Source organism: Ovis aries, chromosome 2, assembly GCF_016772045.2.
Source record: "Ovis aries strain OAR_USU_Benz2616 breed Rambouillet chromosome 2, ARS-UI_Ramb_v3.0, whole genome shotgun sequence".
Classification (NCBI taxonomy): domain Eukaryota; kingdom Metazoa; phylum Chordata; class Mammalia; order Artiodactyla; family Bovidae; genus Ovis; species Ovis aries.
Genome location: NC_056055.1, coordinates 14,278,512 through 14,300,364, shown reverse-complemented (window position 1 = coordinate 14,300,364; position 21,853 = coordinate 14,278,512). Strand labels below are relative to the sequence as shown.

The window sequence follows — 21,853 nt, the reverse complement described above, 5'->3', positions numbered from 1 at the left end:
CATCTTTCAACTCCAGCTACAAACCAGGAAAGTTCATGCCCAAAACCAGTCTACAGGACTCTACCAGAGCATCTCAAGAAGAGGTCAATTATATATTTAACTTGACATGATAAAATCATGCACAAGTCCCCCAACAAGGACAGGCAACCCTGGAACTTACAGTCTGAACTGGGGAACACTACTACAAAGAACCAACATCATGGTGCAGCTGGAAACTACAGGCTTAAGCATCAGACACAATTGAGTTCAATCTGCTAGAAGAGTCACCTTAGGAAAGTTCATTATCCTCTCAAGTTCAGCCTCAGGTGTGAAACAGTAATAACAATACCTACTTACACAGCTGTTTTTTGAGAGTCAAACAAGATCAGCTAACTTATAGCCAATCTAGTAACCCAGTGCTTGGGTTATTACTATTAAACTGATAAATCCACGGACAGAGGAGCCTGGTAGGCTGCAGTCCATGGGGTCGCTAAGAGTCGGACACGACTTAGTGACTTTACTTTCACTTTTTACTTTCATGCGTTGGAGAAGGAAATGGCAACCCACTGCAGTGTTCTTGCCTGGAGAATTCCAGGGACAGGGAAGCCTGGTGGGCTGCTGTCTACGGGGTTGCACAGAGTCGGACACGACTAAAGCGACTTAGCAGCAGCAGAACAATTATAGAAAGATGTAACAATAGAATAATATATAACAAGTTACAAGAACAATAACAGAGATGTGTAATAAAATATTATCAGGATACGTATGATGACTCATTTATTTGCCTGAGCCCTTGTAGAAGAGTCAAATGGAAAATTCTATAAAAGAGGAAGTACTTGAATTGGGCCTTGAAGGCAAGTATGACCTTTCCCAGTGTGAGAGGTGGGAAAATATTTAACTATTATCTGTGAGCAACAAAAAACACACAGATCTATTTACTTTATCCTGGCTTCTTTAGGAAAGGCTTTTAAGAGCAAGGTTAGAGATTTAATAAGCAAGACAACCAATTCAAATGATCACAAAGATCACATCTCTAACCAAACTGAAAAGTATGCATGTATCTCAAGACTTGTAAATAGGGTAAATACATACATTTTGTCTATCTCCAGTTAGATGTGCAAACTCCACCATTTCATTCCCAAACTGACTGAATATTTGGACAAACTCTTGAAAGCTATTCACTTTCTCCAGCCTTTCCATAGTTGCAAGAACCTGCAAAAGAGATTATTTTATTTCAGGTTAAGATGTGAAAGAGACTAAGACATCAAGCCTGAGGCAACAGAGGAACAAAAGAGAAATTCTAAATTCTAGAGGAAGGCTGGGAAAGAGTCCCAGAAGACAGAGAAGGAGGAGGGGCTCCGAGAAGTAGATTCAAAAGTTAAGAGTCATCTAGGGAATGATTTCTTTTTAGGATAGGAAGACTTGGGCTTCCTTGAAAATTAAAAGAAAAAGTAAATGAAATGACTACATATGCAAGAGCTCCCATTTATGTAACAAAGTCTGGAGAAGGTGCCAACTGGGCAGGGCTAAGGTGATCGAATCTTCAGAGAACAAGGACAGGGATGAGGATGAGCGATGACACAAGAAGCTTTAAGGTTCTGAGAACCAGAGCTGGGGAAATCCCACCTTCTCAGAAAGGTGGACGGAAGACTGAGGAGAGGAAGGGAGATGGGGGACTTCAGGAGCAGGAAAAGTTTGAATCAGTCAGAAACTGCTTGTGGTGAATAACTGTCAAGAAGTTTTGGGCAGCCAGGTGTGGATAGACGGCATGTTTGTAACACAGCCAACAGACAGTGTTATGTATTTTTTTGATATCAGAAATAAAGTAAATAGATGTGAAACATATTTTCAAATTCTTTTCTCTGAAATAACAGTACTGGACTAGTTTTAGTCAGACCAAGACAGGTAAAGAAAACACAGATATCCTGTGTTTACTTATTTTTAATGAGGCTATGATAGATGTTTGGCATGTTAATGTGCCCTGGCAGCTTAGGAAGCCCAGGCGACTATGGCAGATAAGGCAGATCCCACCACCGAGCAAAACCTCTGTCTTCCAGAGAGAGGAAGGTTTTTCTTATTCCTCTAGCACTGTCCATCCACCTCTCTAAATTTTCTCTTTAATCTTACACTTTTCCAGGTAGTCTTGTCTTCAAACCAGTGGGAGGGTGGGTCCTTTTTGGCTGACTGCTCTCCCTGCCTCAGGGATTATCCAGGGAAAAAAGTGATTGTATCAATACACACCCTGGCTCCCAGCTGATGGAGAAGATAATGGCTATTATCTGAGAGACTAGAAGAGGTCTAGACTGGGAGAGTTAAAATCTGTTCTTTAAATTTTGTCATTATTCAGAAATATTTAGAAACTCTGCATACAGAAATTTTATAATGTGCATAATTGTGGTTTCAGGTGACTGAGCTTTTTCTTTAATTAGAGGATAATTGCTTTACAATGTTATGTTAGTTTCTGCTGTACAACAACATGAGTCAGCTGTAAGTATACAAATAACCCCTTCCCCTTAAGCCTCCCTCCCACCCAAGCACTTTCTTAAGCGTAAAAACCCTTACTATTATATCTGCCTTGGTGGGGGGAGGTACTGAGGAATTCAGTATTTTCATCGGGTAGGTTTCCAGTACATACATTGTCATGGTACTTGACTATTTATCCCAAATTTGTACACATCAAAAGTTTTCACCAATAAACCTCAACAAGCAGATAATGGCTTTCTGAGAAGAAATGTTATTTGTAATCAAAAGTTTACGTCCAGTGTACACAACATTTAGGAATTATAGGTATAGATGAAACACCACTTTTAAACTATAGACAATCAGAATAATAACCAATTGAAATAGACAAACATTGCTAAATTACTTGCAATTAACTTAAAAACCAACTTTCTGAACACCCCTGAAAGACACAAGCAGAAGCATCCGGAAGGTAAGTACCTTATTTCTCGATCTTATTATCTGCTTAATGACTACTCGGTCTGCCAGTAGCAACACTCTCGTCACTGAAGAAAGAAGTAATCTTGCAGCCTTTATGACTCCTGTTTTATCTGTAAAAATTGTGATCTGGCCATCTGATTCTGGACGATTCAGGCTGCTCACATCTGTAAGTGCTGCGATTGTTTCTCCTAAGAAGAAAGGTGGGGGTGGGGGAGGGGGAAAAATTAAACTGGGAATAGTATACACAAATTAAAATCCAGATTTTAAGGTCATGTGCTCAGCGGGTAGAAACTTGACTTCAGGAATAAGAAATAGCTCCTGATGAACCCAAAGATTATCATACAAGGATCCCTAAAGGCATAATAATAGCACATTCCTAAGAACTGTGAAAAATTGTTGCCTTCAGCAAGTTTGAAAAATGTTATAACTTTTGTTTCCAGTGGTATGCAAACTATATGATCCCCAAAGCCTGTTCTAAAAGACTAAGTAAGAGTGATCCCGAGAGCCAATAACCAAAGAAGAACCTAAAAGCAGAGCAGTGAACAGCTGCCCAGGGTTTGCCGAAGGGTGAGGGGATAGAGGCAGTTGGATGGCATCACCGACTCAATGGACATGAGTTTGCGTAAACTCCAGGAGTTGGTGATGGACAGGGAGGCCCGACATGCTGCAGTTCATGGGGTCGCAAAGAGTCGGACAGGACTGAGAGACTAAACTGAACTGAACTGAGGGGATAGAGATTGCAGGGGCAGGGTGGGGGTTTGGTGGTTACAGAGGAGAAGGTGTCACTGCCTGTCTTCACAATCTGAAGGGGCATGGGTTTTTCCGGACAATCAGGGAGAGAAGACAAAGTTTTGGGCACCAGCAGGAGGCATCCTCAATGACAAGGGAAACTGGCGAAATCAGCCCTCAGTAGCAGAGGGGAACAATAAGCAAGCTCATCTGCTGGTCAGCCTGGGCTCTGGCGGCAAAACAAAACTACTCCTAAGGACTCAAGTCCCAGGCTGGCCCTCAGGCTTGCTGTCTGAATACACACTTTTCACGACGCCCAGCATAAGCCATTCTATCAAACCTGCTCCCCACCTCTAGAAAAAGTCTCTTCTTCACCGTTGCTATGAAAGTATTTTAATTTCTGTAGTAGCAATTAACCATCAATAAAACAATTAAAATATTTCTTATCCCCCCAATTGAAACTGGACTGTAGTTTCTACTTTTTAATTAAGTACATTTTTTTCTTAAATAAGCTTTTCATCATCTTGTTCAAGATCATTTTTCAAGTCCTAAACAAATCTGAATCCATAATGTATCAATTTTCCTCACATAAACCCTCCTGTCAATACTATTACAAACTCCCAAGAGGTTAAGGAAGTCGAGAACAATTACCTGAATTTTAACGGATATATCACAAGGTATGATGTAATGAAGTCAAGATTCAGGAAGATTAGTCGGATAGAAGCACATAAAATGGACTGGAAAGGAGAGATTCAGAGCCAGGCTACTAATCATGCAGCTATTTTAATTGTGGATGTGAAGTGGTAAGGATCTTACCAGGATGACAGCCATAGGAATATTAAAAAAAGACGATCTGAGAGACACTGAGTTAAGAAAATACAAAATCAGGACCTTAACAACTGATAAGAAGGAAAGGAAAAGGGAATAAAATGGCTTCAAGGTTGTAAACCCAAGTCACTTAAAAAGGTCAGTAGGGCATGGGAAGGGAGATGAAAAATTTAGTTTCAGACAATAGGAACCTGATACGACACAGGAAAACCCAAAAGATAAGCCACTACATATGGAATGGTTACATATCATGACCACAGCTGGAGTTCCACTAACAGATGAAACCTGCGGTAGCCAGTCTCCAAGGTGGCTCCCAATGGTCCCCACCTCCTGATATTTTCATCCTTGTGTTACCTCCTCCCACGTCGTACCAGGGTTGGCCTGGCAGAAGTGATAGTACGTTACCGCCAAAGTCATGTTGTTAAAGACGATGAGGCTGATATCTTGGTTTCTCTTCCCCTCTGAGGAAAGCCGTTACCATGCGGTATGTAGCCACTACCACACACAGGTACATATGGGGAGAAACCAGGCCCTCCGGTCAACAGCTGGCAAAAATGTGACGCCTGCCAATCATCAAGGGGCGGAGCTTGAAAGCAGATCCTGCAGTCCAGCCAAATGCTCAGACAACTGCAGGCCCAGCCAACACCCTGCATGCAATCTCACGAGAGACACGGACCCAGAACCAGCTGGTTAAGCTGCTCCTTGATTTCTGACCCTCAGAAACTACGTGAGGGAAGAGATGTTTGTGGTTTTAAGTTGCTAAGTTTGGGTTAATATGTTGCACAGCACTAGGTAACCAATACAAAGATTATACAGCAAAATATAAAGAGAAAAGAGAGGTTAGAATTAAACTTGAATGTACAGAAAAAGGAGTTAGAGGGAAAGTATCACTTTGCAATAGCAAGTAGTATAAAAATGTTTCCTCTGCACCCCTGGAAAACATTCCTTTTTCCAGCAGTTCTCAATCCTCAAATATATTAATATGAGCTTGCACATATAGCATCTTTTAATCTTTCCTTTTCTGACTAAACCTCAGGCATTCAGCCTGAAGTTTGGGAAATGGTAACATTTGGTTAGCTGTACCAACAAAGTTAAATGCTTCCTTAACATTACAGAGTTGTTCCAAGTACAGACTACTCTGAAATTAGTTCCTTGGAAAAGTCACAAAGTTGCCTTATAGATTTATGGTTGTCATTTTTTTAACTTGTTAGATCTATTAGTGTTTTTTGTCTTAAAGCAAAAACTCTGAAGTCAGTCAAATACAAATATTTATTATGCACCCATAGAAAATGGAAAGCTTGACTAGAAGCCAAGTAAAAACTGCTGGGGGGCAGTGGATGAAATGGGTGGAGTCAAAAGGTATAAAATTCTAGCTATAAAATAAATAAGTCATGGGGATATAAACGTACAGACTAGCACCTGTAGTTAATAATACTATATTGGATATTTGAAAGGTGTTACAGAGTAAATCTTAAGGTCTCTACAAGAAGAAAAATCATTCCATTGAATACCTGACACAAGTATAATGCTGTATGTCGATTATACCTCAAATTAGAAAAAAGCAAAACTATAATGCAAAAGCTCAACACAAGAAAAGTTAAAACTAATAATTGTAATGACAACTAATATTCACTGAGCACTTTCTATGTGTCAAATGCACACATGCATTATAGCAAACACTTCTATAAACACTAACAATATCCCCATTTCATAGACGAGAAAACTGAGACTGTGTTCCTCAAATGACCGTTCTCATCCTTTTATCTGAGTGACTTTAGGAGGCAGTTCTCAAGAAGGAAAAGGACGTTGCACGTAAGAGAGAACACGTGGAGACCACGACACCAGACAGCCTCCCAAATATGCCTGCACGGAGCTCCTCAGCTTACAGGCCTTTCAGGGCCGCACAGCCTGCTGGAGGTGGGGCAGCTGTACACGGCCCCATTCCCCCAACACTGAGAGCACAGTGGCATGCTAGGAAGCCAACAAGGTGAGGACTCGGACTGCCCTTTCATTTAAAAATCCTTACTCTTGCTTTAACTAAGGATTCGATTAAGAAACAATAATGTGCAGAACATCTCTCCATTTTCTGTGGAATTGTCCACTGCATTATGTAATAATGTCTGTTGTGTAAGTGCCCACACAATTTAGTTCCTGGAAAAGAGCCTCTCTCCTCTTGATGAGCTGGTTTGTTTCCTTCCAACAAACAATGAGAATTAAATAACCATTTCTTTCCCACATTTTTTGTCTAGCTTTTCAGGAAGCAGAAAGATAAATTTCATGTTTAATTGGAGTAACAATGTTGGCCAATTCATTTCTAGTATACTTATATTCATCTCCTATTTTAATGGGTTTATTAATCATATATTTAATTGTAACTCTTTTATATCTCTCTCTCTCTTTTTTTTGGCCAAACCTCACAGCTTTCAGGATCTTAGTTCCCCAATCAGGGATTGATCCTGGGCCTTGGCAGTGAAAGCATGAGTCCTACCCACTGGACCACAAAGAAATTTCCTTAAATCTCTCTTAATATGAGGCAAAACATACATTATGAATAGCCTAAGGCCATCTCATTTCTATTCTATTGACATATCCTAGTGAGTGACTAGAAACCCAAACTCAGAATCTTCCCTTTGCTTTAATCAAAAACCAAATGCTATCATTTAATCACCTAGTGACTATTTCGTGTACTTTTTCTGCCTTTTATACCCCTACAACACTGTCTTGATTTAGCCTGGTACAACAGAAAAGTGTTATCAACTCCATATTAATCTCTCTGCCTTCAGTCTCAACGCTCTCTCAATCATCCCTCATTTGTTCATTTCCCCCATGCAACCAGAAAGATTTCTAACATAAACCTACTGTCTTTCATCTGGCCCCAAATTCCTCAATCTATCAAGTACAGAGCAGGGCCTGAAGCCATTCAGGTACCATTAGGGCATGTATCGTCTAGCTGGCCCCTTCACATTACTTGGCCTTATCTCACCCACTCCCTTCCCTCGACAATGATACTCCAAACACACCTGCTCCTCCCCCAGAGTTGCCCACCTCAATTAATAGTGCCATCATCTACCCACCAAACCTTGGAGGTGTCCATGACCCCTCTTCCCATCACATCCCACCTCCAAACTATCAGCAAAACCTACCAGCTCCACCTTTTCAATATAACCAAATGCAACTGCTTTGCACCACCTCAAATGCTACCACTGGGCCTAAGTCACCATCACCTATCACAGCCTCCTAACCGCTCTCTGGCTTCACTCTCGTAACTCCTAAAATCTATTCTCTGTACAGAAGCCACCAGGGATCCTTTCAAACTATAAATGAACTTGTGTCACTACCCTGCACCAGACCTTCCACTAGCCCCAAGACACTGAGAAAACAGTCCAAAGTACCTCTCTTTGCCTAGAAAGCCATACCTGTTCTCACTCTACTCCTGGTTAGGCAAGTCCTTCCCCCAGATACTAACATAGCTGGGGTCCTCATTTCAGTGCTGTCTCTGCTCCAGTGTTACTCCCTTAGAGAGATTTCCTCTCCCCCTGTTTCAGTAGTTCTCAACTCAGGGCCATTTTGATCCCTCAAAGGACATTTGGGAATGTTGAGACATTTTTGGTTGCCTCAATGGCTGAAGAAGGGATTTTCTGAAATCCAATAGGTAGCAGTTGGGGATTCTACAATGCACAGGGCAGCCTCCAACCCCAACAAAGAATTACCAACAAATAATTATCCAGCCTAAAACATCAACAGCATCACCAACTGAGAAACCCTGCTGGCCTCCCTAAAAGAGACTTTCTTTGGTCTCCTAACCCTTCAGTTCAGTTTAGTCGCTCAGTCGTGTCCGACTCTTTGCGACCCCAGGCCTCCCTGTCCATCACCAACTCCCGGAGTTTACTCAGACTCACGTCCATCGAGTCGGTGATGCCATCCAGCCATCTCATCCTCTGTCATCCCCTTCTCCTCCTGCCCTCAATCCGTCCCAGCATCAGGGTCTTTTCCAATGAGTCAACTCTTCACATGAGGTGGCCAAGTACTGGAGTTTCAGCTTCAGCATCAGTCCTTCCAATGAACACCCAGGACTGATCTCCTTTAGGATGGCCTGGTTGGATCTCCTTGCAGTCCAAGGGACTTCCAAGAGTCTTCTCCAACACCACAGTTCAAAAGCATCAATTCTTCGGTGCTCAGCCTTCTTCACAGTCCAACTCTCACATCCATACATGACCACTGGAGAAACCACAGCCTTGACTAGACGAACCTTTGTTGGCAAAGTAATGTCTCTGCTTTTCAATATGCTATCTAGGTTGGTCACAACTTTCCTTCCAAGGAGTAAGCGTCTTTTAATTTCATGGCTGCAATCACCATCTGCAATGATTTTGGAGCCCCCAAAAATAAAGTCTGACACTGTTTCCCCATCTATTTCCCATGAAGTGATGGGACCAGATGCCATGATCTTCGTTTTCTGAATGTTGAGCTTTAAGCCAACTTTTTCACTCTCCTCTTTCACTTTCATCAAGAGGCTTTTTAGTTCCTCTTCACTTTCTGCCACAAGGGTGGTATCATCTGCATATCTGAGGTTACTGATATTTCTCCCAGCAATCTTGATCCCTTATGCTGCCTTATCTTTTCCATAACTATCACTACCTGCCATTGGGCACTTACCTGTTTGTTCATTTGTGTCTCCCTCTCTAGAATACAAGCTCCACAAGGACAGACTTTTTTTTTACTTCTGTGTAGCTATATCCCTTTGGTCTAGAAGAATGCCTGGCATATGGCCAGCACTCAGTAAATTTTTATTTAAAGAATAAGTGGATAAATGATACTCAACAAAACTAACTATTTGTATCCAGCAAAACTCCCCAGTTCTCTCAGGCTTCTATGCTACCAGTTATAGAGACGTCTGAGACATCAGGAAATCTGAAGTCAGATTTGTCTCCGGTAGACACAAGAATGTGCTTACTTTTATTTCCATTTTCCATATAGTGGTAAATAGGCTACTATGGTCCTTGATGGCAGAGCCCATGCCTCACATTCTCTACACCTCTCACATTCAATGGCTGATGGCAAGGGTGGTAAAGAATCCGCTTGCCAGTGCAGGAGTCGCAAGGGATGTATGTGGGTTTGATCCCTGGATCGGGAAGATCCCCTGGAGTAGGAAATGGCAACCCACTCCAGTATTTCTTGCCTGGAAAATTCCACAGACAGAGGAACCTGGTGGGCTACAGTCCATGGGTTTGCAAAGAGCTGGACGTGACTGAATGCACACATACATAGGGGTGGTGGGCTTCTACCCTGCCCAGTGAAAAAATTCAATGACGCAGATTTAGGACTTGGTCCAAGAGACATTCAATATTCCTGGAAGCTAATCCAGGGCTTTAATGACCTACGCATCTGTACTAACAGGATTAAAAGGCAGTATACATTTTTACTCGACACAAGACCATCATTTGTCATGATATCCAAAGCAATAAAATTGGTATAAACAGGCTTCAACGTACCTGCTTGTTTAGCTTCAATGCAGGCAATCTTTATTTCCTCTTTCAAGTCCCAGTTTTCATCGGCTATAGCTTCCCCCACCTTAACAAATCTTCCAACCGCCAAGTTGACAGCTTGTCCGACACGCTGAATTGCTTGCAGAGTTTTATCAGACTTTTTGGTATTATCTTTATGATTAATAAGTGTGGTGATCTAAAAATAAAAGATAAAAGCAAATTGCTTAAAGTTTATCTCAGTATTTTTTTAAAGCGATATCACAAAGACCAAGAAAATAAGTCCAGCATACACTAGCCTAATAAACTCAATTAATTGATAGGTTTAATGCTTCAACCCAGAGACAACCAGCAAACACCTTGCATCTCTCCTGAGGTCAGTGTTTCCTTTAATAACAATTCCAAATTTACCTGAGGGGGGTTATCAAGGGCACACATTTCTGTAAACCCTCCAGACAGATCAACAAATCATAAAGACGGGAGAAAAGTAGAAGAGGGTGGATTCTTACATCCAAAGAATCCACAGGAAATCAAAGCACTTCAGGTCTAGATCCTTCGACCATGACTTGGGCTGCTGTGAGAGTAGAGACAGCATTTTGTTCATCGGGCACGTCACTCTGCTGCCTAGCACAGTGTGTAGGTTGTACAAAATGCTATGTGAACCATAGATGCTTACTGAAATAACCAGACACTTAGAAGGACCAATGTAATCTATGGTGACATATAAAAATATTTAAAGAATGTTACATGAAAAATGTAAATATCAAATGGTACATGTAAACTGCATATAACTTTGAAATGATTTCTATATTAACAAAGATCAGAATAGAGAATTAAGAGGAATTAATTAAGCTGTTCTTTGATCAGCTACTATGTGGCAAGCACTTTATGTGTTGTGGTATTCATAGTTTTGTATGTTTCTTGGCTCTGCCATTACTAGCTAAATCATCTAGGGAAATTTACTTAAAAATCTCTCTAAATTTCCTCATCTCTCATACTATTTTTCAAATTTTGAAAATGTTGCAGAGTCTAGGTCCTGAGGATACATCACTGAACAGGATGAACACAATCCTGCCCTCATTCTGTTTACAGTCTAACCAGATAACAATAATTCAATTGTACACAATATATTTGTGGAACACCTATCATATGCCAAATAAAATTCTAGGCAATTTTATTGCCTACAAACAGCAATGAACAAGAAAGAAAAGGCCCACAATCTCACAGAGCTTACATTCTAGTGGAGTGAGGGGAGACACAATAATCACACAAATAGGTTAAAGAAATTAATGTAAATGCTATGCAAAACGTTAAAATAAGACAATGTGACAGAAAGTATCTGTGTAAGCTACCAGAGATAAGGTGACCTTCCTTCTACGAAGAAGTGATCTAAATGATATCATGGGCTTCCCTGGTGGCTCAGAGGGTAACGTGTCTGCCTGCAATGCAGGAGACCCGGGTTTGATCCCTGGGTCGGGAAGATCCCCTGGAGAAGGAAATGGCAACCCACTCCAGTAATCTTGCCTGGAGAATGCCATGGACGGGGGAGCCTGGTGGGCTACAGTCCACGGGGTCGCAAAGAGTCGGATATGACTGAGCAACTTCACTCACTCACTTTCACTAAACGATATCAAGTAGTTCAGTTCAGTTCAGTCGCTCAGTCGTGTCCGACTCTTTGAGACCCCATGAATCGCAGCACGCCAGGCCTCCCTGTCCATCACCAACTCCTGGAGTTCACTCAGACTCACATCCATCGAGTCAGTGATGCATCTCATCCCCTCTCGTCCCCTTCTCCTCCTGCCCCCAATCCCTCCCAGCATCAGAGTCTTTTCCAATGAGTCAACTCTTCGCATGACGTGGCCAAAGTACTGGAGTTTCAGCTTCAGCATCAGTCCTTCCAAAGAAATCCCAGGTCTGATCTCCTTCAGAATGGACTGGTTGGGTCTTCTTGCAGTCCAAGTAGAGAGGCTGGTAAACATGAAAGGATAAAGTATTGCAGGGAGAAGAAATAACTGTTTAAGAAAAATAAGGGAAGAAAAGAAAAAGGAGGGGCATCCTTCAGAATGAGACTGTTCTTTTTTTTTTTTTCAAAGAATAAAGTAAGGCCAGAATAAAGAATAATGGGCAAGAGGACAAGTGTAAAACCAATATCCAACAGGTAGGCAGGGACCAGCCATCTAAGGCTGTGAATTGGAATACAGTTTGTATTTGACTCTGTGTGACAAGTCACTCAACAATTTTTGAGGACAGTGGTATAATCTCAGTAGTGGTTTTAAAATGTGTGCTCCAGTTCTTCAATATTTCTCCTTTCAAGCTTCACTTCTCTCCCCTTGAGTGAGATGAAATTAGTGACCCACTTCTAATGATTAGAATAAAGTAGAAGCAAGGATGTACCTCTGAGAGTAGGTATTAAAACACATTGTGACTTACATTTCTCTCTCTCTCTCTCTGGGATCAATCACTGTGGAAGAAAACCAGCTACCAAATCAAGGAGGACAACCAATGCTATGGAGAGACCCACGTGGTAAATAAATGCTTAGAAGAGTGTCTGGTATTTAGTAAACATCACATAATGACTGCATGCTAAGTCACTTCAGTCCTGTCTGACACTTTTCGACCCTATGGACTATAGCCCATCAAGCTCCTCTGTCCATGGGATACTCCAGGCAAGAATGCTGGAGTGGGCTGCCATGCCCTCCTCCAGGGGGGCTTCCCAACTCAGGAATCCAACCCGGGACTCCTGCATTGCAGGCAGATTCTTTACCATGTGAGCCACTAGGGAACTGCCTACAATGCAGGACACCTGGGTTGGATCCCAGGGTCAGAAAGATCTCCTGGAGAAGGGAATGGCTACCCACTCCAGTAATCTTGCCTGGAGAATTCCATGGACAGAGGAGCCTGGTGGGCTACAGTCTATGGGGGTCACAGAGTCAGACATGACTGAGTCACTAACACTTTCACATAATGATTAGATGTTATCCAATTTACATTTCTAGAATCTCTGTTCTTTCCTCATGTTTGTGATGCTATCTTATTTTCTAGAATAACTGACAGCAATCTCTTGATTGTAATGGATTATCTTAGTTTATTTTGTGGGACGATAAGAAAAGAGGTGAAGATCCAGCAGGAAAAATAAACAAGCCTAGCAGTAGGCCAGAAAAGAGAACAAAGTCTTAATTCCCTGAGACCTGAAAAACAAGGGAGTCAGCCCAGGACAGAGAAGTTCATCTCTGGGCTTAACTCACTAGTAAACTGTCAAAATTACAACATATAAAAATGGACTAATCTGCTATAGAGACCAATATAGAAGAAAGACACTGAATCATGTTGAGGTCTTTAAAAGCAGGAAAAGGGGCTCTTTCACTCACTTTTTACACCATTTCTGTGTTTTACCTTTGCATTAAAAACACCTATATTCACATACAGAGATCAGCAGAGCGCCCCATATGGACTCAGCGCATCTCCAACTTGGTGAGACCATCGATCCTGAAAGCTTCCAGGACAGTGCAGTGAGAATCAAGAAGACAGGGGAGCTACCCTAGAGATTTCAAGCCTGTGTAATGGCGAGTGGAGTAAATCTATCACAGACAGGAAAAGACTGGTGGGTGGTAGAATAACATTCCAGGCTAGGGTGGGGCTGTGTGGCAGAGTGCCCTCTTCCCTTCCTTGGATGAAAGCATTGTAAGACTGGGAGGGGGAGTTTTGACAGGAAGAATAAAGTGATTATTAAAGAAGGTGGGTGCTGCTCTGCAGGAATTGTGCTTGGGACTTAGCCCAGAGCATGTAAAAAAACTGTCTGAATTACAAAACATCCAACAAATGAGTGTATATAATAGATATTTGTATCATTTAAAGAAACGACAGGAAGGCAAAACACACCTACCACCGACCTTCAGAAAACACTATACCAGCACCTCTGAAAATTCAGGTGCCCTATGGGTCCCTCACTTTCCAGATCACCCCCTCACCAGCCAAAAGAAACCACTGTCCTAATTTTGTGCTCATCATCCCCTTATTATAACTGTTGCACCTCTGTTATATCCTTAAATGATACATGGTTTTGTTTTGCCTGCTTTGAACCTTTTAATTTTTTCTCCTTAACAGTTGAGATTCATCCAGACTGATAATTATAGCCATGGTTTATTCATTTCACTGCTACAGCAGTATCTCATTTTATGAACCTAGCACTCTTTAGTTAAACATCTTTACTGCTAAAAGACGTTTGGGTAGTTTTCATTTTGGAGCCGTTAGAAGCAAACTGACTATCAACATTCCAAAGTATGTGTCTAACACACGTGCAGGATTTTCTCTTAGGGTGTGGATTTAAGAGTCAAGTACTAGGCGTAGGTAATACCTACTGTCAACTTTAATAGATTACATCAAATTGTTTTCCAAAATGGTTGTACTACTGACATTTCCATTAGCTCCACATTCCAACGCTTGTGCTGTGGTTTTAACTTGTATTTCACTGATTTCTAATAAAGCTGAGCATCTTTTCACATATGTGTTAGACATCTGTTTCCTCTTCTGCAACATGACTACTTATTTTACCAATTTTTAATGGGTAATCTTATTTTTGATTCATTGGAGTCCTTTATTCTGGGAGCTACAATCATTTGTTGGTTATTTTTGTTGCAATCATATTCTCTTGTTTTATGGCTTATCCTTTCAATTCTGACAAAGATTCATTTTAATGGAGCAAATATATTAATCTTCGCTTTTGGTCTATTAAGAATTCCTTTCCCACCATGAGGTGGGGAAAATATTGCCCTTTTTTTTTTTTTGCCTAAAAGTACTGTAAGTTTTTACTTCCATATTGATATTTTTAATCCATTTGGAATTGTTTCTGTATATACTGTGAGACAGAGATGCAATATCATGTGTTTCTATTTAGAGAACCAATTATCCTCATTTTTTAAGAAGTTCTTCCTTTTCCTACTGACAAGAAGTGCCCATTCTGTGAATTATCAAGTTTCCGTACGCGTGTGATTGTTCCTAAGTTCTCTATTCCGTTTCACTAGTCTCTTTGCCCATCTCTGTTAAATCCACATTGTTTTCATTATTCTGCTGCTGCTACTGCTAAGTTGCTTCAGTCGTGTCCGACTCTGTGCAACCCCATAGACGGCAGTCCATTAGGCTCCCCCGTCCCTGGGATTCTCCAGGCAAGAACACTGGAGTCAGTTGCCATTTCCTTCTCCAATGCATGAAAGTGAAAAGTGAAACGGAAGTTGCTCAGTCGTGCCCGACTCTTAGCGACCCCATGGACTGCAGCCTACCAGGCCTCTCCGTCCGTGGGATTTTCCAGGCAAGAGTCCTAGAGTGGGTTGCCTTTGCCTTCTCTAGCTTTATAATAAGACTTGAAATCTGGCAGAGCAACTCCACCCACCTTGTTTCTCTTCTGATATTCTTGGGTTTCTGCTCTTTCATATAAATTTTAGAATTACTTTTATCAAATTCTACTCAAAAAATCCTGTTGAAATTTTCATTGGAATCGCATTAAATTTACATATTAATAGGGAAAATTGGGAGCTTCCCTAGTGGTTCAGATAGTAAAGAATCTGCCTGCAATGCGGGAGACTCAGGTTCAATCCCTGGGTCAGGAAGATTCCCTGGAGGAGGAAATGGCAACCCACTCCAATATTCTTACCTGAGAAATCCTATGGACAGAGAAGCTGGATGGGCTACAGTCCATGAGTTTGCGAAGAGTTGGACATGACTGAAGCGACTTGGCACAGGGAAAATTGATATGCCCATGACACCAAGTCAGTCTAGCCAAGAACATGGTACTTCCTTCCCATTTATTTAGCTTTACTTTGGCCTTCTCATAAAACTCCCCACAAAGCTTAGCAACTCTTTTACTAGACACATATATACACATATTTTGCTTTCATTTTTATTCTAACTGGTATTTAAAAATTTAAACAAATTTTTAATGGAGTATAAGTTGATTTATAACTGGTATCATTTTTTAGGACTACTTTTCTGTTATTAATGCAGAGCAAAGTGCAGCTGACTTAAGACTTACACTGAGTGAACCTACTAAACCTCTAAATTTTTAAAATTTATTTGTAGACTCCATTTCTTATGTAGATAATTATACTTTGATTTTTCCTTTCTTATCATTACACCTTTCACTTCGTGTCTTGTTGCATTGGTTATGATTTTGAGTACCACTGAATAGAAGCTATGCTAACAGGTATCACTCCTCTTGTTTTAGTTTTAAGGAAATGTTTATTTTAAATTTGACTTGTTGCTATGACATTAAATAGATGGGGAAACAATGGAAATATTGACAGACTTTATACTCTTGGGCTCCAAAATTGCTACAGATGGTTACTGCAGCCATGAAACTAAAAGACGCTTGCTCCTTGGAAGAAAAGCTATGACAAACCTAGACGGCATATTAAAAAGCAGAGACATTACTTTGCCAACAAAGGTCCATCTAGTCAAAGCCATGGTTTTTCCAGTAGTCATATATGGACATGAGAGTTGGACCATAAGGAAGGTTGAGCGCCGAAGAATTGATGCCTTTGAGCTGTGATGTTGGAGAAAACTCTACAGAGTCCCTTGGACTACAAGGAAATCAACCCTGAATATTCATTGGAAGGACTGATGCTGAAGCTACAATACTTTGGCACCTGATGTGAAGAGCCAACTCCTTAGACAAGACCCTGATGCTGGGAAAGGTTAAAGGCAGGAGGAGAAGGGGACAACAGAGGATGAGATGGTTGGATGGCATCACCGACTCAATGGACATAGTTTGAGCAAGCTCCAGGAAATGGTGAAGGACAGGGAAGCCTGGCGTGCTGCAGTTCATGGGATCACAAGTTGGACATGACTGAGCGACTGAACAACAACTTCCATTACTAGTTTGTTATGTGCTCTTTATCACGATGAGGAGTTGAATTTAACCAAATACTTCCCTGGTGGCTCAAAGGGTAAAGAGTCTGCCTGCAATGCAGGAGACCCAGGTTCAATTCCTGGGTGGGGAAGATCCCCTGGAGAAGAAAATGGCAACCCACTCCAGGATTCTTGCCTGGAGAATTCCATGGACAGAGGAGCCTGGTGGGCTACAGTCCACAGGGTCCCAAAGAGTTGGACATGACAGAGCGACTTCACTTTCACTTTTTTTCCTGCATCCACTGAAAAGAACATGTATCTTTTCTAATATGTGATGCAGAAAATTACACAGGTGCATTTGTCCAATATTGATGTAACACTGCATTCCTAGAAAAAGGCCAGTAGTCCAGAACTTTTTACTTAAGAGTCAGGAGAGGTTAAATGATCTGAATAGAAACTGCTTAAAACTGACTGAACTGTTCAATAGCCTTACTTCCTCACCTCAGACCCTATCTCCTCTAGGGTATCATTGCTGACTCATCCACACCTGCTCTGAGCTCTTAGAGCATTTACTATTGATGATCTTCATCTGACACTTGCCACGTGCTATTCTGTACCCGTCCTATCTCCCAACTAGAATACAAGTCCCTCGAAGAGTAGTAACTAGAAAGCCTACAACAAATGGTTGCCTAAAAAGCTTAGACTAGTCTAATGGATATGGTGGTAAAACATGAGTTGAATAATAATGCAGCATCCTTAGAAAGATGAGACTCCTGGACATGAGTTTTCTAGAGAGCTTCGCTCGAATCCACTTAGTTCAGTTCAGTTCAGTCGCTCAGTCGTGTCTGACTCTTTGTGACCCCATGAATCGCAGCACGCGAGGCCTCCCTGTCCATCACCAACTCCCAGAGTTCACTCAGACTCATGTCTATCGAGTCCGTGATGCCATCCAGCCATCTCATCCTCTGTCGTCCCCTTCGCCTCCTGCCCTCAATCCCTCCCAGCATCAGAGTCTTTTCCAATGAGTCAACTCTTCACATGACGTGGCCAAAGTACTGGAGTTTCAGCTTTAGCTTCATTTCTTCCAAAGAAATCCCAGGGCTGATCTCCTTCAGAATGGACTGGTTGGATCTCCTTGCAGTCCAAGGGACTCTCAAGAGTCTTCTCCAACACCACAGTTCAAAAGCATCAGTTCTTCAGCGCTCAGCCTTCTTCACAGTCCAACTCTCACATCCATACATGACCACAGGAAAAACCATAGCCTTGACTAGATGGACCTTTGCTGGCAAAGTAATGTCTCTGCTTTTCAATACGCTATGCTGTCTAGGTTGGTCATAACTTTTCTTCCAAGGAGTAAGCGTCTTTTAATTTCATGGCTGCAGTCACCATCTGCAGTGATCTTGGGTCCCCCCCCCCCCAACAAAAAGTCTGACACTGTTTCCACTGTTTTCCCATCTATTTCCCATGAAGTGATGGGACCAGATGCCAGGATCTTCGTTTTCTGAATGTTGAGCTTTAAGCCAACTTTTTCACTCTCCTCTTTTACTTTCATCAAGAGGCTTTTTAGTTCCTCTCACTTTCTGCCATAAGGGTGGTGTCATCTGCATATCTGAGGTTACTGATATTTCTCCCGACAATCTTGATTCCAGCCTGTGCTTCTTCCAGCCCAGCATTTCTCATGATGTACTCTGCATATAAGTTAAATAAGCAGGGTGACAATATACAGCCTTGATGTACTCCTTTTCCTATTTGGAACCAGTTAATCATTAGGAATATCAGTTATAATGCTAAAGATATAGCTGTGGACGCATAATATGTGGGATGCAGAACCTCAGCTATGGCCCTGAATTAGCCTTTAACAGGGAAGGAAAAACAAAAAAAATACCCACATTTCCCCAGTTAGCACTGACCTCTAGTTAACTCCCGAATCCACTAATACTCACTAAAACATAAAAATCATTCTAAATCACATTCCACACTTCTGCTTTGTGAGTGTTTTGCCCATGCTATAGATATTTCTTTATTTTAAGCATGATTTAACTTTTTTTATTGTTGAGTACTGCCTGCAAAACAGGAGACCCCAGTTCAATTCCTGGGTCAAGAAGATCCCCTGGAGAAGGGAAAGGCAACCCACTCCAGTATTATGGCCTGGAGAATTCCATGGACTGTATAGTCCATGGGGTCGCAAAGAGTCGGACAGGACTGAGCGATTTCACCTTCACAGTTAATCATTAGGAACATCAGTTATAATAATGCTAAAGATATAGTTGTGGACACATAATATGTGGGATGCAGAACCTCAGCTATGGCCCTGAATTAGCCTTTAACAGGGAAGGAAAAACAAAAAAACGCCCACATTTTCCCCCGTTAGCACTGACCTCTAGTTAACTCTCAGCAGCCAATGCATGTTTCCTTCTCCACTCTCCTACTCTGCCCACCCTCTCTCACCCCTGAATTACACAATGCAGAACTTGTAGGATACATTTTTAGCAGTGATACTGTGAAATGTTACCATTTCTGCAGATTACAACAACCTTGGTTTTCTATTGTGACTCTCTTATCTGGACCTACTACTAGCTGACCTCATCACGTCTTCTAATCTCTAGAGACAAATACAGTGCGGTGTAGCTAAGACTCTGGGACGAGGCTGTCAGGGTGCAAACCCTAGTTGGACATTTATAGGTGAAAGTCCCACAAGTCCCTTATCCTCAGTTTCCTCATTCATATAATGAAAATAAACATATCTCTACCCCTGTAAGATTTATGAGAATTAAATGGGCTAATATGTATCAAGTGCATAGAACATGGTCTCACCCACAGTAAGCATTCTATCTTTATTACTGTATTTTTAAATGGATAAAATACCACTCTCTTAACTCTCTCTTAAAACTACTCCAGTATTTCTCATTTTCTGTTGTGGTTGTGTTGGTGGTGGTAATGGTATTCTTTTGTAGGAGAGGGAAATGCAGACATCACCAACTGATCCTCAACTCATCCCACCTGTCAGTGCTTCTTTCCGACAAGGAAGGGAAGGCCCATACAGAGCATCAAGGTTATTCACTGTTCTGTTAGCCAGGCTAAAATAAGCACGGGTGAAGAAAATGGGCTATTTACTCAGCATAACAGAAATATGGGATATGTGTGGCTACTGTTATCAAATATTTGCAGGCTGGGATGGATTAGAGATATTAATAGTATTGAAAATTCTATGGACGAGCTACAGGCCCACACCACTGAGCATGTTTAAGCAGGGCCCTGGTGACCAGATGTCAAGGATGCTGTAAGAGAGAATTTTTTAAAATTCAGAGTCAGATAACATTTAAGATTCCTTCTACCTTGAAAATCTTGGCAATACGAATGTGAATCATCAAGACGTTACAAAGGAGTTGAGTCACACATCCAGCGAGCTCCTTAAGGCACAGAATTCTTCACTGCCCACAGTGCTTGGCACATATCAGACCTAGAGGAATTCTAGCCCCGAGGGTTCGTATAAGTCGGCTCTCAGTAACAAAAACTTCTCTAAAGCTAAGCGCGTCAATTAGCTGATTCCAGACTTCTGTTGTGACCGGTAAATTCAATAAACCATACATCCCAAATGGGATTTGGCAAAAAGATGTGTACCCGGATTAACTATCAGGCGGTCCTCCACTTCACCATTTCGAGGCCGAGCAAAAGCCAATTAAAGTGAGCAGGCAGGTTAAGGGGAAGGGTGGCCCGGGGTAAATGGGCGACTGGGGAGCAGACTTACACACGATCCGGGGAAGGGACAAAGGCCTAGGGGAGAGAGCACGCTGGACTCGGAGGCACGCGCCAGCCAGACCGGCTACAGTCCGTGTTGGGACTGGAGATGCAAAGGTGTGACGGCAGCGAGGAGGGCCCCTGAGGGCCAGCGGAGCCCCCGCGGAGGTCCCCTCCGCTCCCCGGGAGCAGGGCCGGGGGCCGCCGGAGTCGCAGCCCCGGGCGATTCGGGTGCGTAAGCCTGGCGGCGCACCTGCAGCCGGACTCTGGTCCGCACAGGTCTCCCTGCCCCGCAGCCGGATTTCGGATGGTCCAGACTCCCTCCGCCTCAACGAAGGCCAGTCCTCAAGCCCCAGAAAGGCGACCAGACGCCGACGCCGCAGTCCCGGCACGGAATGTGGGGCAGCGGCTGCGTCCGGCCCGGCCCGGCCAGGCCCCCGCCGGGAGCTACCGCCGCCATCGCGGGCCGCGGCGAGGGGGGTGAGACCAGGGGCCGCGCGCGCCGCTTTACCTGAGAAACCAGCGGCAGCAGCGTCTGCTCCACCGAGCGAGTTTTGATCTCGAGTCCGGAGTCGAAGGCGAAGCCCGACGGGCCGGAGCCGTGCGCTGCCCCGGCGCCGCCACCGCCTGCGGGGCCCAGAGAGGCGGCCATGGCCTTTATTCAGCCCGTCGCGCAGCCGGGACGCCGCGCCGCTGCGGGCCCGCCGCCTCCCGCCAGCCAGCCGGCCCGCCCGCCCGCGGCAGCTGCAAGGCACCCGCGCCGCCCGAGACCCCGCCCCCGGAAGACCCCGCCCCCCCGCCTCCACGCGCTCCGGCCTGGGGTCCGCCTTGCAGCCCCGCCCCCCAGCCCGGGCCCCGCCCCTCCTGCCCCCATTCCCGCCCATCTTGTTTCTTTTATCATTCTTCAGTGGCTTTCGCACAAGTCTCGCTCCTGCCAAAAAGGGCCTTCCCATGAACATGTGGCCTCTTACCAGACCAAGGACATCCATGCTCAGGGAAGCTACCTGCCCTCCTCCGGAGAAGTGACTCTTCCTAAATCCGAATTCCCCAAGATTCCTGGAAACTGCGCTGTGATTGAAACTATTAATAATGGGTAGACTAGGACAGGAGTCAAGCCTGTAGGGACGGGCTTCTACCCTAAGATAGGCCTTCTACAGGTTACAGTCTTTCTGGAGCTTTCACAGACACATCTCCCCTGGTGTAAACTGCCCATGTTCCATAAAAATTCATTGTGCGCACTGGTGTCAAAGGCAAGGCAAGATACAAGACATAAGAGATGGACAGATGTATTCATTAAAGTTTGACTTCACTGAAGATAG

General features: G+C 43.1%; 1 protein-coding gene across 3 annotated transcripts in view; it reads right to left on the bottom strand.

Annotated features, from left to right (window-relative positions):
* CTNNAL1 (catenin alpha like 1) overlaps positions 1-21,258 on the bottom strand; it is a 59,040-nt gene extending 37,782 nt beyond the window's left edge. For all 3 annotated transcript variants that reach the window (XM_060408975.1, XM_060408976.1, XM_027964137.3), the window contains exons 1-4: positions 21,046-21,258; positions 9,966-10,155; positions 2,920-3,107; positions 1,072-1,191 (exon numbers count right to left, since the gene is read on the bottom strand). In XM_060408975.1, coding sequence (XP_060264958.1) covers positions 1,072-1,191; positions 2,920-3,107; positions 9,966-10,155; positions 21,046-21,186 — 639 coding nt within the window. In that variant the 5' untranslated portion in view covers positions 21,187-21,258. The remainder of the gene's footprint in view (positions 1-1,071; positions 1,192-2,919; positions 3,108-9,965; positions 10,156-21,045) is intronic.
* Between the last annotated feature and the right edge of the window lie 595 nt (positions 21,259-21,853).